Here is a 15,771-nt window from a genome sequence, read left to right on the forward strand (position 1 = left end):
CTCTTATAGTTTAAAGAAAATAGATAATCTGTTGCTTGGCAACTCTATTTTTAAAATATCCGATCAGGACAAGATAATGGTCTCTGAAGTTCAATCTCAACTAACTTTATTAAACTTTATAAAAAGTTGCTCGTGTGTCATGTTATGATTTGTAAACAATATATTGTGATAAAGTGGGATCTTATCTGCTAAACTCTCTGTGGTCAAATTGTTCTCTCTATTTTCATCCTGCTTTGATCATTCAGCTGTGACATCATGACCTACCGAATTGATTCATATTATAAATTGTCTTTTGCATTTTGCTGTAATTAAGAGTCTTTATGTAAATTTTAGTTACATAGGAAATTGCATGCACGCATTGTGTGTAAAAGTTTGAAATACTGAACAGCTCATGTTCTCGCCTACACATCTCCCTCCTCCCATACCGTTGATGAAGCCTGTTCAAACTGCAACCTTGAAACTGTGCTGGCTTTTTTCTTTTTCTTTAGTCGCTCAGGCTATTTTTAACACTAGCAACAGTTTGAAACCGTTTTCAGTTTTCTGGTTCTAAATATATATCGCTCAAGGACAGACATATTCTCATGTGTTCGGTGGATTTCTGGAACTTTTAAAAACGCGACTGCATCATGTGTTTTGTTCACATTAGGGCTTTTCAGTTGGTGTTGAATTATCCTAACCCTGGTTTATTCTAAACACAGGGTAAACGGAAATCCGTGGTTATCTTGCTTCACACTGCTCAAAATTTACCCGGGGTTGACAATTAATCCTGGATATGCATAAACTCACGTTTCACACAACCCTGGGTTAGCGTTCTTATTTGCATATTTCCGGTGTGTCAGTAGCCTATCATTGATTGGATGAACGCAGCATGCGAACTGTTTACATAAAAACTATCATTACCTATTGCCGACTAGACTACTATCGAGCTTATACTACTGAATGGACATTTCGGACCAAAAAGGTGTGAAGGAATCCGTTTTTTGTCAGCATTTGACATTTTTCCTTTCAACTTTCGAACGCTGAAAATAGGCTACAATGCTCTGTGTTTCCGTGACCCAATCATGCAAATATGAGTATGCCATTGGTTGTCTGTTGCTAGCTGTAACATTCTAACACCCCATTGTTTCACACTGTACAAATTTGGCACCCTAATGCGGGGTTAACCCTGCAAAAGGTTTTATACCCGGGGTTAAAAGCGTGCTAAGAATTTCTTCTTAATTACAAGTGTGAAACGTTCCTTTACCCGGGGTAAAAAGCGGTGCTAACCCCACTTCTAACTCACATGTGAGAAACGTTCCTTTACCCGGGGTAAAAAGCGGTGCTAACCCAACTTCTAACTCACAAGAAATGTTCCTTTTACCCAGGGTAAAAAGCGGTACTAACTCCGCTTCTAACTCACAAGTCTGAAACGTTCCTTTTACCCACGGTAAAAAGCGGTACTAACTTCGCTTCGAAATCACAAGTGTGAAACGTTCCTTTACATGATGTTTTATGAACAAAGTTTGGGAGGAGCATGTTCAGATATTTAACCTAATTAAAATTGGAGGAGCACATTCAGTTAATCAACTCAATAAACGAGATAAGAGTTATGTAAAGCATACTTACCTCTGTTCCATGACAGTTTTCCAGCATCCCTCCACCACCCCATATCCTCATTTATCTATTCCTATTCCAACCTGGGATGGGGGGAGTACTCTGGGTTCGGGCCGAATTCCGAGCTTGGAGCCCTCTCCTCGGACAGCACACCAAATACGCATAACCTTTACTCTCTATAATTATATGTAAGTGTGAACTCGTCAACCGGGGTAAAAAACTGTGTTAACTCCAGAATAACTCGGGGTTAATCGCAGTGTGAAAAGCCCTAAAAAGTTAGAATATTGTGGTGCAATATTGGATGGATGCTTGTGTTTTGGTTCTAGCATCTTTTCCATACATCACCTCCAGAGGTGACTTTTCTTTTGTCCTGGAGTTAAATGAGCCTGAGTCACAGTTCCTGTTTGTAATATCTTACATCCTATGAGGTATCTGGCTGCCATTATCTGCATCAATACTGTCTTTTTCATCTTTTTTTTATGTCCAACCTGTGCAATTATGGCTATTACTGATCCAATAACAAAATCTTTTAGCCTTTAAACTAATGGATGTAAATGGGAGGCTGGATGACAAGAACAGAGGGGACAGACTGTTGGACAGCCACAGCATTTGACGTCAGAACATATGCTATCTATATTGATGACAAGTTTTGCTGGATGATGTGGACCTGGCCCTTGGGAGAGAGAGATGGAGAGGCCACCCTAACCTCTGAGCTCCCACTGGACTTTTTTTGTTGATTACGTGGGTGGCACGGCCATCTGCTGAAATCATAAAGATGGGGGATGGTATTTCTTGGAGAAAATGTGTAATGCTCATAATCTGTTCACTTGTACAGTACATCTTTAATTTACATTGAACTTTGGTCATTTTTTAAAAATCGAAAGAACACTTGGATAATTATCCTGCTTTCCAGGACAATGCGAAATTCAGCTCAGATGGTCAGTCTTGTCTCATGTTGCTTATGCCACCACTTTCGCAAAACTTTTTTTTGTTCTAATTTGGACAGTCAGGACAATATGTATAATTTTTTGGCCACAGAATTGTTATCTTTGTGATCAAAATATAGTTTTGATAAAAAAAAAATGCCCAATGTGTCTCATTTGTAATATCCATGTCTTTTTCTACACATTCTTTCTTTTGTTCATGGGTTTATACAAGAAGCCGATACTTGACCGTCTCTGTATTTCTGCACCCATGGCAACGGAGCTGCAGTATCTTAGTAACAAAATTTGCGCATTGCAAGATATACAAAACGATGGTTCTTCTCAAGCACACCAATTTGATCCTAACATGAAAAAGTAATAACATTTAACCTATCCCAATGATTTGAAATAAAATGAAATGTATTAATATTGCCTATACTAAAACCAAAAGTAAAGGGAAATGGTCTCCTTATATGTTCAAAAGGTTGCACTGTGTATTTCAATGACTTTATATTTTGGGAATGCGACAAGCTTCTTTATCCAGTATTTTGTGAAGAAAACTAAGAATGGAAACTCACCTTGCCATTGCTATCCCGCTTTTAGTGCTAAATCACTTGGAAGGTCAAGTTATCTGATTCTTTCTGGTTTGAAGATACGTTTTTTTTTTTTTTACCTTTTCATCTTCTTGAAAATTGAAGACGATTTGTGTGGGATGGAAATGTTCAAATTACAAAAAAAAAAAAGAGAGAGAGAGAGAGAGAGAGAAAGGTAATAATTCAAATTTCACAGCACTTAAGAGTACACATCTGTTGTTAAAGTCATTCATGGCTATCAGAGAACAATATGTTTTAATGGCCTGGTTGTGACGTATATTTGAGGGGGTGGATGGGAAAATTACTCTTCTTTTTATAACCCAGTGTAACATTACCCTTGTTAACCACAAAATAGGCCCATTTTCCTCTGCATGTGAAAATAACTAACCTTGTTTATTTTTAGACACAATTCGGTTATTTATAGACAGGCATATGAACGTTTGTTTACTTTTAAACAGATGTAACATATATGAATTTAATTTCCGTTACAAGCGGATTAAAAAGGCTTCGTGGATGGGTGTTGAATGCTTGAATCTGATTGGTTGAGGAACGTTCTAAGGTGTGCAATTATTTTCAGGGAAACGCACAACTAAAGTAGTTCCAGACAGGTCTTGACCGCATTGCAGTTCCACACCACTTTGCCAAACGATTTCAGTTATTTCAAATGTCTTTACAGATTACAACAGCAAACCAAAACCCACAACGACACTGACCAAGCAAATAAATATAGTAAACAATAGGATAAAATCGACAAATAATTTCCATGTTTTTGTTTTGACCAAACAAAATCAAGTCGCTTCGCGTCGTGACTGATTTACCACCTCAGGTGTGCACTATTTTGACTCAAGTGGCTCAATCTTAAGTTTATCAAGCGACGAGAATACTTTTTGTGCGCAAAAAACAAACAAAAATAACGACTTTATTTCAACTATTCATTTCCTTCTCTGTGGGCCTCTAGTCAGTTAACGTAGTGTGATTTCGTAGAGCTACGTCACACGTAGGCTCACTATTGGCCGACGCTGGTCATGTGTGTGATGCGTGTGACGTATAACAACAGAAGTTTACGCTATTACTATAGTGAACTGACTCGAGGCCCACAGAGGAGGAATTTAATAGTTGAAATAAAGTCGTTATTTTTTGTTATGTTTTGCGCACAAAAAGTATTCTCGTCGCTTGATAAACTTAAGATTGAGCCACTGTAGTCACTTGGACTATTTTAACAATGTCTTTAATAACTTTTCGAGGCTGGCAAGTTTCAATCCTTTTGAAGCCAATGGACTAGTATGGAGGAGTGATCCAGCTCTCAGATTTCATCAAAAATATCTTAATTCGTGTTCCGAAGATGAACGAAGGTCTTACGGGGTTGGAACAACATGAGGGTGAGTAAATACTGACAGAATTTTCATTTTTGGGTGAACTATCCCGTTAATCTCATCCTGTTGCTGGATATCCAGAGGCTTGTGGTACCTTCAAAGAGACAATTTAAGAAAAATCTGGAGAATGTAAAATATTACCGCACCGACTCATGTGATTGTTAGTGTGCTGAGCTACTCCTATCACACCTACATCCATCTGCTGCACTGCCCACAAGCCCTCTGTGCCAACACTGACCATCAATGAGCTCATCATTTCCCTGCTGGATCTACACTTGGCTAAATTCACACTTATCATTTGACAATTCACTACATGCCGTTATAATTAACACACAGATCCTTTCACACACATAGCAGTAATAAATCAGGCGCTGACTCAAATAGAACTTCCTACTCGTTTTTCCATTGTTCCACAACAAGTGCGAGATGACCAGTCCATTGATGAAATTATGTAAAAAACACAAGCCTTTTACACTTCAATTAGCATGTAAATGTATCACTTGTCATATAGTCATTGTTACTTTTTTATCCATTAACTTCTTCAGCTGTTCTGTCTTTTTGTGTATGATGTAGGCCTTCTACAGTAAATTTGTTTTTACAAAAAAAACTTCAACTCTTGTAGTAAATACATAGTATTTTCAGAATGAAAATATTAGGTAGAGTAGTTTCGAAGTACAGTAGACCTATAACATATGTGAAATTTATTTTAAGCAACACATTTGTGAACTTTGCCCCTTAAACGCATGTAATAATGGATCTTTCAGCTAATAGCAAAAAGGTAAAACTCATGTGTTCACCAGTGTTACACTGTCACCATGTGGAGACACCTGAGTAATACATTTCACTTATTAAACCTTCAACACTTAAAATCAGGAGAAATTAAACCGAAATTATTAGCATGTACAAAAAATGGGATATGTTCAGCCTATATAGACAAGAAGGGAAAGATTATAAAAAACAAAGATATGAAGGGAGGATTAAGAAATATTTTTTACATTTATTTACTTTAACAATGTAATTATGCAAATATAATAAAACAAACAAAAAAACATTTTTGTATCATTAAGGAGACTAATTGTGGAAACACAAGCAGAAGTGAATTCAATACGCATTAGATAAAATGCAGCAATATGCTTAAGAATGGTTTCACAAATTATTTACAAAGAAATGTGTTCTTATGTTTCATTCAAGGCCCATAGAGACCTGTGTTTGTCTTTAGTTTGTTAGTGTTTTCTGAGATACTACAGTATTACACTAGATACATGTAATTACAAAGGTACTTTGGAATATGTGTTGTATGTAGGTTAGATATAAATATACTGTGTGTGTGTGTGTGTGTGTGTGTGTGTGTGTGTGTGTGTGTGTGTGTGTGTGTGTGTGTGTGTGTGTGTGTGTGTGTGTGTGTGTGTGTGTGTGTGTGTGTGTGTGTGTGTGTGTGTGTGTGTGTGTGTGTGTGTGTGAGACAATGAGTCCACGCTGATAAAGTGAGAGTAATGAATGTTCAGATGCTTTAGCACTTCCCGGAATAGGCACACAGTCACAGGCCAGTCAGATACAAAAAAAGACAACTTCACATTATTAGCTGGTGAATTCTGGAAATGTGTTCCCAATTCTTAACACATAAAAGTTAAAATAGACTGAATTAAAAATCTTCTGTTATTCAGTATTTGTCTGTTTATCCCTCCATTTCTCTCTCCTCAGAAAGCATGAGGCCCAACATAAACGGAGAGACGAAGAACAGAGCTGGTCTGGTAGTTCATGAGAGGATTGACAGACACCATCTCCAAATCGAGGACGTACTCCTTCGGTCCTGTCACTGCTCGGGCCAAGACTAACATGGCACCGATGTTGTTGATTTGCTGGGGACAAGAGATGAAACAATAAGACAAAATATTAAAGATTCTGCACTATTAGGTCACTAATCAATATAAACAAATATGTGTCAATGATCATGTATTAATAATATAATAAAATGTTATTATAATAAAATAAAATAAAATATTACTGGCCCCAATCTTTTGAATGATAGTGTATTCTATAATATAATATAATATAATATAATATAATATAATATAATATAATATAATATAATATAATATAATATAATATAATATAATATAATATAATATAATATAATACAGTATAATATAATATAATTAAAATGATTGGGGCCAGTCTTTTTTTAAAGTAACATTTATTCAGCAAGAATGCATTTAATAAATGCTGTTCTACTGAGCTTTCTATTCATCAAAAAATAATTAAATATATATTATATGTATAAAATGTTTTTGTAAATTTACAAAATTGTCTTCACAGTTTCCACAGAAATATTAAGCAGCTCAACTATTTTAAATATTGATCATAATAAGTAATGTTTGTTAAGCAGCAAATCAGCATATAAGAATGATTTCTGAAGGATCATGTGACACTGAAGACTGGAGTAATGATGCTGAAAATTCAGCTTTTACATCACAGGAATAAATTACAAATTAAAATACAAATCTGTTATTTTAATTTGTAATAATATTTCAAAATATGACAGAATTTACAGTATTTTTTATCAAATAAGTGCAGCCCTGGTGAACATAAGAGAGATATTTTTACCAGTCGATTGATTGATTGATTGATTTTTATTTCTGGATCCAAGACAATAAAACAGTAATCCAAAGGATAACATACTGAAGTAAAATACTTATTTCCAGCACGGTCCTTGGTGTTACACACAAGAACCAATAGACAAGAACCAAACAAACCAGACTAACTAAAAAAAATTAAAAAAAATACAGTGTTAGGAGGGGGGTAAAAATTGCTTGCTTTTTGCTTGCTTAGGGTTGCTTTTAATAAGTACCATATAAATCACACATTATGTAACTAAAGTTTTGAAACTGATGTATAAAAGGCATTGCGTCTCTGACTAACCCGTATGTAGAATTCTCCCTTTTCGTCTCCTGAACGAATGCGGAAGGAGTTGTTGGCTCCAGGATAGACGCTGGTGGCCTGGATCTGGAAGATGTCTGAGGGAACTGAGCGTTCAGAGGTGATGCTCATGTATCGATGCACAATGGAGAAAGGCATGTCACGACACTCTGGCTTCACCACTGGACATATACAACGACTGGACAGAAAGAAAGTGACAAAAATGGAAGGAAAAAAACGGAGAAGGGTGTTAAATACTAGAGCTGTAAATCGGATGGTTCATCACGATACGATATGATATCGATTCTCATAGCCAACGATACGATATTTGCCGATACCTCAAAAAATTCAGCGGTACGATTACGATTCGTTTTGATTCAGTTGTATATCGATAGTTGTATCAATATTATTATATTATGTGATTAATTTACACAAAGTTACATTTTATACATTGATATGATCATATCAATGTATTGTTACACCCCTATTAAATACTGAAAAGTGCCAAAACATGACTGATTCAGTTAAATGTTGTCTTTAAAAATGACTCACTTCTCTGAGACCTGGACGTAGGGGTCTTGGCACTGGTTGGAGTCCAGACACTGATGCCCTCCATGGATGTTCACACAGACCTGTCTCTCCCCACACAGATGAGTGCCTGTCTCACACTCATTCACATCTACACACAGAATTATTATGACAAGCTGAAACCAAGGGGAATGTAAGAGTCATTTAGTGCTATAAATTCTGTAGGGTATAAGGAAGAACAAGCAATTTATTTTTATATTATTTTCTATTATGCTTCTTTACATTTTCAGCTTTCTTTAGAGTGTAATGTCGCTGATTGAGCATGAAAAAGGTCTGCAAAGTTACAAAGCACAAAGTAATTTCAAAGGGAGTTATTTCTCTACGTCAGTACGCATGTCAGGGGTGAGGCTTGGTTGAGTTAGTTAATAGTCTGTCTAGTGGTTATTGTAAGGGGCATTACATTTTCAAAATATGCTCTAATCACAACATACTGGTCCAGCAGACCAATCAGAGCAAATTGTGCTTTTCGGAAGGAGGGGCTTCACTGTAGGATCTAAACAGAGTGTTACAGACAGACAGGGAAGAGAGGTGCTGCAACAACATGAAATATGTGAAAAATAATGTGTTTTTTGAACATTCAAGCATGAAAATCTTTTCTAGTAAACCACCCGAAAAATCTAGACTTCATAAAAGCATAATATGGCCTCTTTAAATATGGGGACTTTTACCTTGGCAGAGTCGTGTTCCAAGTAGCTCGTAACCGTCTGGACAAACACAGGAAAATCTTCCAGGCTCATTCATACACTGAAACTGGCAAAGGAAACTGGAATAGCTGCACTCATCAACATCTGGGAGAGGAGAAACAAAGACAGTCACATTCGGTCCATCATCAATTGGTCAAGAACTATTAAGCTAATGTCTTGTGCACTAACCATTGCACGAGTATCCATCAGGTCCCAGGTCATAGCCCTGATCACAGCGACACAGGAATGTGCCATAACTGTTGTAACACCTTTGCTGACAAGGTGCTCCCATCTCACACTCATTTACATCTGACAACAAAGAACAGATGTTAGAAGTGCTGTGCTAAATAACATTTCTGAATAGAAAGCATTAAAGTGAAAGTTTGCACATTAAAAAAATATATTTATTTATACTTAAATAAATGTGTATTAGGTTTTTTGTCTTAGCATCTGCAATGTTCTGGGAAGGTTAGTTTAGAGTTATATAGGCTGTTACAACATTAACGCAACGCTCTTGAAATGTTTGGTCCAAGTCTTTGGTGTTTACTGGGACCATCATGTCATTCCAAACCTGTATAACGAGTAATTCTGAAGTATATTCATTCTGCCATTTTCCATACAACAAAACTGAATAGAATAGGTGCTATACCGTAAAAAAAAAGAAACAAAAGAACTAAGAAATAAGTTTCTGCTTAAAATTTTTTAACTACTGTAGGCCTATACTCAAATTGACAGTATATCAACTCAAAGTCTTTCAACTTTTTTTTTGGCTCATTTAAATAACATAAAAAATTACAACTTTATTTGAATCTTAAATGAACTTGAAATCGGTTAAATTATTTTCATTTGAGTTAAAGTAATGAAAAAAAAACATGTTGCCATGATCATTTAAACATTTTTTTACAGTGTGTTGATCTAAAAAAAAGGGCAAAAAGCATAATGAAAGTGCCAAAAAATCAGTAATATATTTTATGTCTCATTCATGTTCATTAACGTTATATAAATACATATGGACATTAATGATTTATTTTCAAATAACATAACAAATCAAACATGGCATTCACCTCAAACAGAGCTATTATATAGTGCAAGTGCACATGCACAAGTCGTATGAATCACTTTATGCTCATTTTATGGTTCTTTTCTGTCTTTTATGGAGCCCCCATGGCCATTCATTTGGAAAACATCTTGTTCCATGGAGGAAAGAAGTTCGAAACAGTGACAGAATTTTTATTTTTTATTAAACTATTCTGTTTAAAAAGGCATTTTGATTAACCTGTCAAACTGATGATGTGAGTGCGTAAGAACATTTTGTTTTTTGGAATATGTACAGTATCTGGTTTAAGGACTTACCAACACAGGATCGGTTGTTTCCTGCCAGCTGGAATCCAGGCTCACATTCACAAGAGAAAGATCCTGGCACATTCACGCAGCGATGCTGACAGTACCTGTACCTGCACTCATCAATATCTAACAGCAGAAGGAAAGAAGACACTGTCTGTAGAATAGAAGCCTAATACAAATTGGCCAGGATGAGTCTTGACTGCAGGTTACTATAAATCTTTAATAGTTTCTCTCTGTGAAAATGGCCATTAAAGACACATCCATATTTTAAAGACAGACGTTAAGACTGATCATGTCTTCTCTCACCAACACACTCTATGCCAATCTTGCTGTAGCCGTCAGGACACTGGCAGGTGTAGGTGCCCACGGTGTTGATGCACTGCTGGCTGGGCTGGCAGTCATGCATGTCCAGTTCACACTCATCAATGTCTGTCCAATACACACACACAATGAAGAGCTTCTGTACACCACACTGATGCACATATTCAATCTAAAACCATATAGGATTTCCCACATTTGCCTTTAAATAACTCACCCACACAGGTTTCTCCTTGGGCCCTGTAGCCTACGGGACAGGGGTTAAAGGCCTCGTTAGTCTCCACAGGCACACTGGGCTCTGATTGGCTGGAGGACTCAGGTGCGGTGACCACATGGGCAGAGCGAGGAAGGCACAGGTAACCACCATAGTGATTGAAGCATTTCATCTCTCCTTGACATGCCCCCTGAATCGTATCACACTCGTTTATGTCTAAGTAAAATAGAGAAAAGAATTTAGGTTTCTCACCAGGTGAGAAGTCATTTGAAGGTTCCTTTTTTATAAGAATATATATATTTTTTTTTTATTAAATGCTAGACATGTAAAGAAATATCATATGTATATACATTGGTTCGAATTTTTATCAAATGTTTAAATCTTTAGCAACTCAAATCATACAGTATATTAAGATTTTTTTGTTTGTTTGTTTCTTACATGGATAGTTCACCCAAATATGTAAATTCAGCCATTATTTACATGTTCCAAACCTTAATTACTTTCTTCTATGGTATTTTTTTTTTTTTTTGCTTACCAAAACTGTTTGGTTACCAACATTCAAAATATCTTCTTTTGTGTTCCACAGAAGAGAGAAAGTCCTTCCGGTTACGAAAGACATAAGGGAGAGTAAATAATGACATTGTTTTTGGGTGAACTGTATCCCTTTAAGAGAGTCAAACATTTAAAAAACAGCCAAAGACCTTAGAAATGTCTTTGTGTATATTAAATTTACCGAACAAAATCATAAAAATGTGAAGTTTACAACTATATTTTGGTAATTTGTATCAAAGTCTCTCCCTTGGAAAATCTCTGATGTGTATGTCAAGATATTTGACGGTGAAGTGGGATTTGGACCAATAAGATTTCAACATGGGCGGGGCTACCGCGAGTCACAGAAATAGGAACCTACCAAATGTAGGGATGGGCGATACCACTTATTTTGTTTTCGATACGGTACCGATACTTTCAAAGCCAGTATCGCCGATATCGATATCTTAAATTATTGAATTACTAAGATTAAAATGGGTAATGATACCGACTTAACATTTTATTTTAAAGGCATTTTAACAATCAATACGCCTTAATTGGAATTTATTAGATTATATTTTTATTTACACATGGTTACAATGTTTACTTGTAGTGGTAACCATGGAAATCTACAAAATATTACAGGCCTAGTTGAACTATGATCATTTTAATGTTCATTTTCATAGGGGACTACCAGTGACCGGCTGTTGCACCCATAAAATGCAACCTTTTTATTCTGACAGTGCATGATTTATATTAAAATTAGTTACTGAATAGAACTATGAACTTTTAACATTCAAAAAATAATTTATTTGCACAAACTAGGCTACAATTTAAATTAGTTTATTGTGAAATAGCTCAAACATATGATGTTTTTCTGTCTTCTGTTCAGCATTGTTCTGGGCAGCGTTTCCCAAAGCATCAATGGTTTCTTGTGATACTTTTGGGAAACGCAGCCCTGTTTGAATCCATTGTCGGCAGTGTGTGAACGCTCTCTGTGATTGATTGCTTCTGACTTGCAGCATTTGCGTGTGTTCAGATAAGCAGGAAAATAGTTATAATAGACAATTATTTACTAAACAGGTTATTCAATTCAATTAATATTGTACGCATTAAACTTCTTGTCAAATAAACAAAATCACTGGTAAAAAACAAAACAAAACTGCAGTATCGATATTTTTATTTGAGTATCGATACTATCGATACTTGCCGTCAGTATTGATATATCGATACTTTGTATCGATACGCCCATCCCTAACCAAATGTTATTAATGTCGTAATCATGTTAATACATGTATCTGGCATATTAAGGTAGGCAGAATAGAAAGTATTTTAACATCAAAAAGCATTACATGTACATAAATTATATCATTTATATGAAGCAGGATTTTGGACCAATGTGATTTTGAAGTGGGTGAGGTCACCCTGCACAGTTAGGCCTACATCTGAGTACAGCTTGTTTTGATCGCCTGCGCTTTATCGCCTCGCGTCTGATCGGGACATAGTGTGTTTTAACATTCAAAGATGCAGCCAGACGGATTGTGCATGTGACATTTAACCAACAAAATAATTAGAGGAGAAATGCATCACTTTCTCATCATCTCTCTCTCTTTCTCTGGCACATGACCTTCCACCCACCTCGACAGAGTTGAGTCTGCACGTCCCACTCATAGCCATCTGTACACTCCTGGCAGAGAAAACACACTTTATTATGTGTTATCTTTAATCATTAGCAGTCTCACTCAAACACTTTCATTGAGAGGAACATGACTTCTAATGCAAACTGCTGACAGCATGCAATACCACACTATAAATCGGGAGTTATGTAGGAAGGCAGATAGAAATTTACACGTTCAAGCATGAAGAGGACGGCAGAAGGGACATGGAGAAATTGTCAAATGACTTACTGTGTAAGAGTCACGTTCAGCAGGAGACTGACAGATTGTAGCAGGAAAAACAAGCAGACCCACACAAAGTAGCACATATGTGGCCTTCATAGTTACAGGGTACAGGACACTCACACTGCCACACTCACAGCTGGATGGATGAACAAATGTATAGATGTCGTAAAGGCACACTCTCACTCCAAAGAGGCCGATAAGAGAGAGAACAGATGTGCAAGGTCTGTTCGTCTCCTCTGGTAATATAAGGAGGGGGCAGACAGACAGGTGGGGGTGAACCCTTGTAAAAAAAAAAAAACAAGAACAAAGGTAATTGCTAATAAATGTGTTAACAGGGAGAGGACAAACACACATTTGGAAGCAGTGAAAGTGCCCTGTTGAAAAGGCCAGCATTGCTGATCACCTCCATATGTTTCGTTTTGGATACTGGTGTGTGTCACCATTAGGATTGTTATTTAGCTTTATGATTTACACTTACAGTACAATATAAACACTACCCTGTATAGACATTAAAAATGACAAACTTTAAAATTAAAAAAAATATATATATACAAATATAGTATCAAGATTATGCTAAAATAACACTGATCTAGGTTAATGTTAATTTATATATGATCAAATAATACTTTTATTCATATTCATGCTTTCATAAATCATTATATATTGTTAATTTATACAAGGTGAAATATTAAAATGTATTAGCATGCGTAGAAATTAGAATTGTTCTAGATTAATAAATGCTGTAAGAGTACTGTTTTTTGTTAGTTCATGATAGTTAACCAAATTAACCTTATTGCAAGTGTTTATAATATCATTTTCCAGCAGCTTGACCAGCATAAACTTTCCTGAACCAGCATGGAAATTCATAGTTTTTTTTTTTATCCAAGTGAGATAAGGTTTACATAAATATAACAAAGTCTTGAACAAATATTACACCATGGCATATGTGATACTGTAAGTTATAAATGCACGTTTAAGATTTTGATGTTGATAACTAGGCTGTTCTTGGAAACAAGACAAGTCGGTGCATATAATCAGATATTGCATGCAGACTTTCCATTCCTCACATTCAGTGATCTGGAGACAGTATTCATGCGTTCATCTTATCCTACTGTACACAAAAATAATGGTAACATTAACTGGTTTTAATCAAGTCAAATCTAATATTTAATCACAGAATCAACCTTAACACATTTATTTATGTCAGCAAAACTAATAAAAGGTTAGATATAGCTTTTTGAGGAAACAATTGTGTGTTACTACTTTTTTAACAGAGGACTTTATTGTCTAAAATGGACATTATCTCAACTGTTCTGGCCTTTATAAACGCGTTACACTGCAATAAAGAATTTATAATAAGGCTTTATTATTTGTTTTTATAGCTGCTCCATCTTATCTCTCTAACTTCACCCTTCATTATCCCTTTAGGACTCTCAAATCATCTGACAAGCTACATCTGCCCACTCATGTTTCAGGATTTAAGATGATCTTTCTCTGTAGCTTTGAGTTTTTTGGGTACTTAATTATCTTAACCATTTGAAACATTATACCATCTTGTACATTACTTTTTTTTTTGTGCTCTATAAATAAACTGACTTGACTTTCCTTTGATTTCTAAGAACTTGCTTTACTGTTTGTCCTGGAACGGTGGAGTTGGCCTGCCTATAAGAGGCAGTAACATGGTCAGTGTCTGAACTCTGCAGGATATGACTACAGAGGCAATTCCATGCACTCAGATCCGTCCAAAAATAAGCCGCCAGCCTTTTCTGCAATCCTCAACTATAACAGTTTAAATTCGACCTGAAGATTTCTGTCACATCTGGCAAAGCATTGAATAATTTCCTGTCACTCATTTCATTATTAAACATTTCATTGTAGTAGAAGTTGCAAGGAAACAATGAGCTGTAAAGTCCTGGAATGATTTGAATTCATTTTCTCATGAATGCTTTCTCTTCATGTACGCTTAAATAATCTCACTTAGATAACTTACTTCTATACTCAACTTTAAACATTGCAAATGCACAGGAGTCAAATAGATGGTTTGAAACTCACTTTACTTGATCTGTCTGGCAGAAGTTGTGTTGTTCGTCTGTCTCTATGGCTATGGATTTCTCTCTCCCTCAGCATAAAGCGGCCTGTTTTTCAGCACAGACAGGATACACGTGATAGCTGTGTATTTCGAATGTGAGGAAAGGTGCAATGCTATTGAAAGGAGCTAAGGACAGCCCACTTCTTTCCCTCCACCCACTCCAGTACGGCCCCTGCATCTCTTCCACCCTTCACCCTCCTGTCCCCCCCCCCCCCCCCCCCCCAAAAGATTCAAATTCCTGGTTCCCAAACCAAATCCCAAATCTATTATGTTTTGTCCGCTCACAAAACAATCCACCTGGGTTTTATTAAGCAAATCCTGTGCAATTCATAGGCCTTAATCACTTCCCATTTTTAATACACTTTACCTGGTTAACTTTCATCCTGATCAAGCTCGCTTATGTCTGACGCTGCTGGATATTTACTGGGGGATGTCAAAAAGGAATGCAGACACAAATTAACTGGGCAAAAAAGGAGGCAAAGCCTGATTTGACTGTAACACACAACCCAGTGCCAGGAACATTGTGCGTCTTCATTACACAAAGAATTAGGAAGCATTAAGACAATGGCTTTGATGGAAACAACAGAGCTAGCCTACTTTCAGAAACAGCAGGAGTGCCGGGGAAAGTTCCCATGAGGACTCTTCTGCAGATATCCAGAGGAAATTTCCATGACCATTTGTAGGGGGTGACAGCTGTCCCAGCTCTGG

General features: G+C 36.4%; 1 protein-coding gene across 4 annotated transcripts; it reads right to left on the bottom strand.

Annotated features, from left to right (window-relative positions):
• Positions 1-5,454: 5,454 nt before the first annotated feature.
• Positions 5,455-15,768, bottom strand: efemp2b (EGF containing fibulin extracellular matrix protein 2b). Of its 4 annotated transcripts, XM_077233227.1 has the most exons (13): positions 15,661-15,768; positions 15,431-15,486; positions 15,027-15,109; positions 12,981-13,254; positions 12,712-12,760; positions 10,549-10,761; positions 10,320-10,442; positions 10,023-10,139; positions 8,859-8,978; positions 8,655-8,774; positions 7,951-8,077; positions 7,402-7,597; positions 5,455-6,341 (listed from the first exon to the last, which is right to left on the bottom strand). In XM_077233227.1, the coding sequence occupies exons 4-13, from the start codon at positions 13,068-13,070 to the stop codon at positions 6,180-6,182; spliced, it is 1,317 nt and encodes a 438-aa protein (XP_077089342.1). In that variant the 5' UTR covers positions 13,071-13,254; positions 15,027-15,109; positions 15,431-15,486; positions 15,661-15,768; the 3' UTR covers positions 5,455-6,179. The 4 variants fall into 4 exon arrangements, with proteins under 4 accessions (XP_077089342.1, XP_077089343.1, XP_077089341.1 ...); XM_077233228.1 differs by lacking the exons at positions 15,431-15,486; positions 15,661-15,768 and having other exon boundaries at positions 13,095-13,254; positions 15,027-15,147; XM_077233226.1 differs by lacking the exons at positions 15,431-15,486; positions 15,661-15,768 and having other exon boundaries at positions 15,027-15,141.
• Positions 15,769-15,771: the final 3 nt, after the last annotated feature.

Source organism: Siphateles boraxobius, unplaced genomic scaffold (assembly GCF_051911475.1).
Source record: "Siphateles boraxobius isolate OS27281-9 unplaced genomic scaffold, OSU_SipBor_1 18, whole genome shotgun sequence".
Classification (NCBI taxonomy): Eukaryota; Metazoa; Chordata; class Actinopteri; order Cypriniformes; family Leuciscidae; genus Siphateles; species Siphateles boraxobius.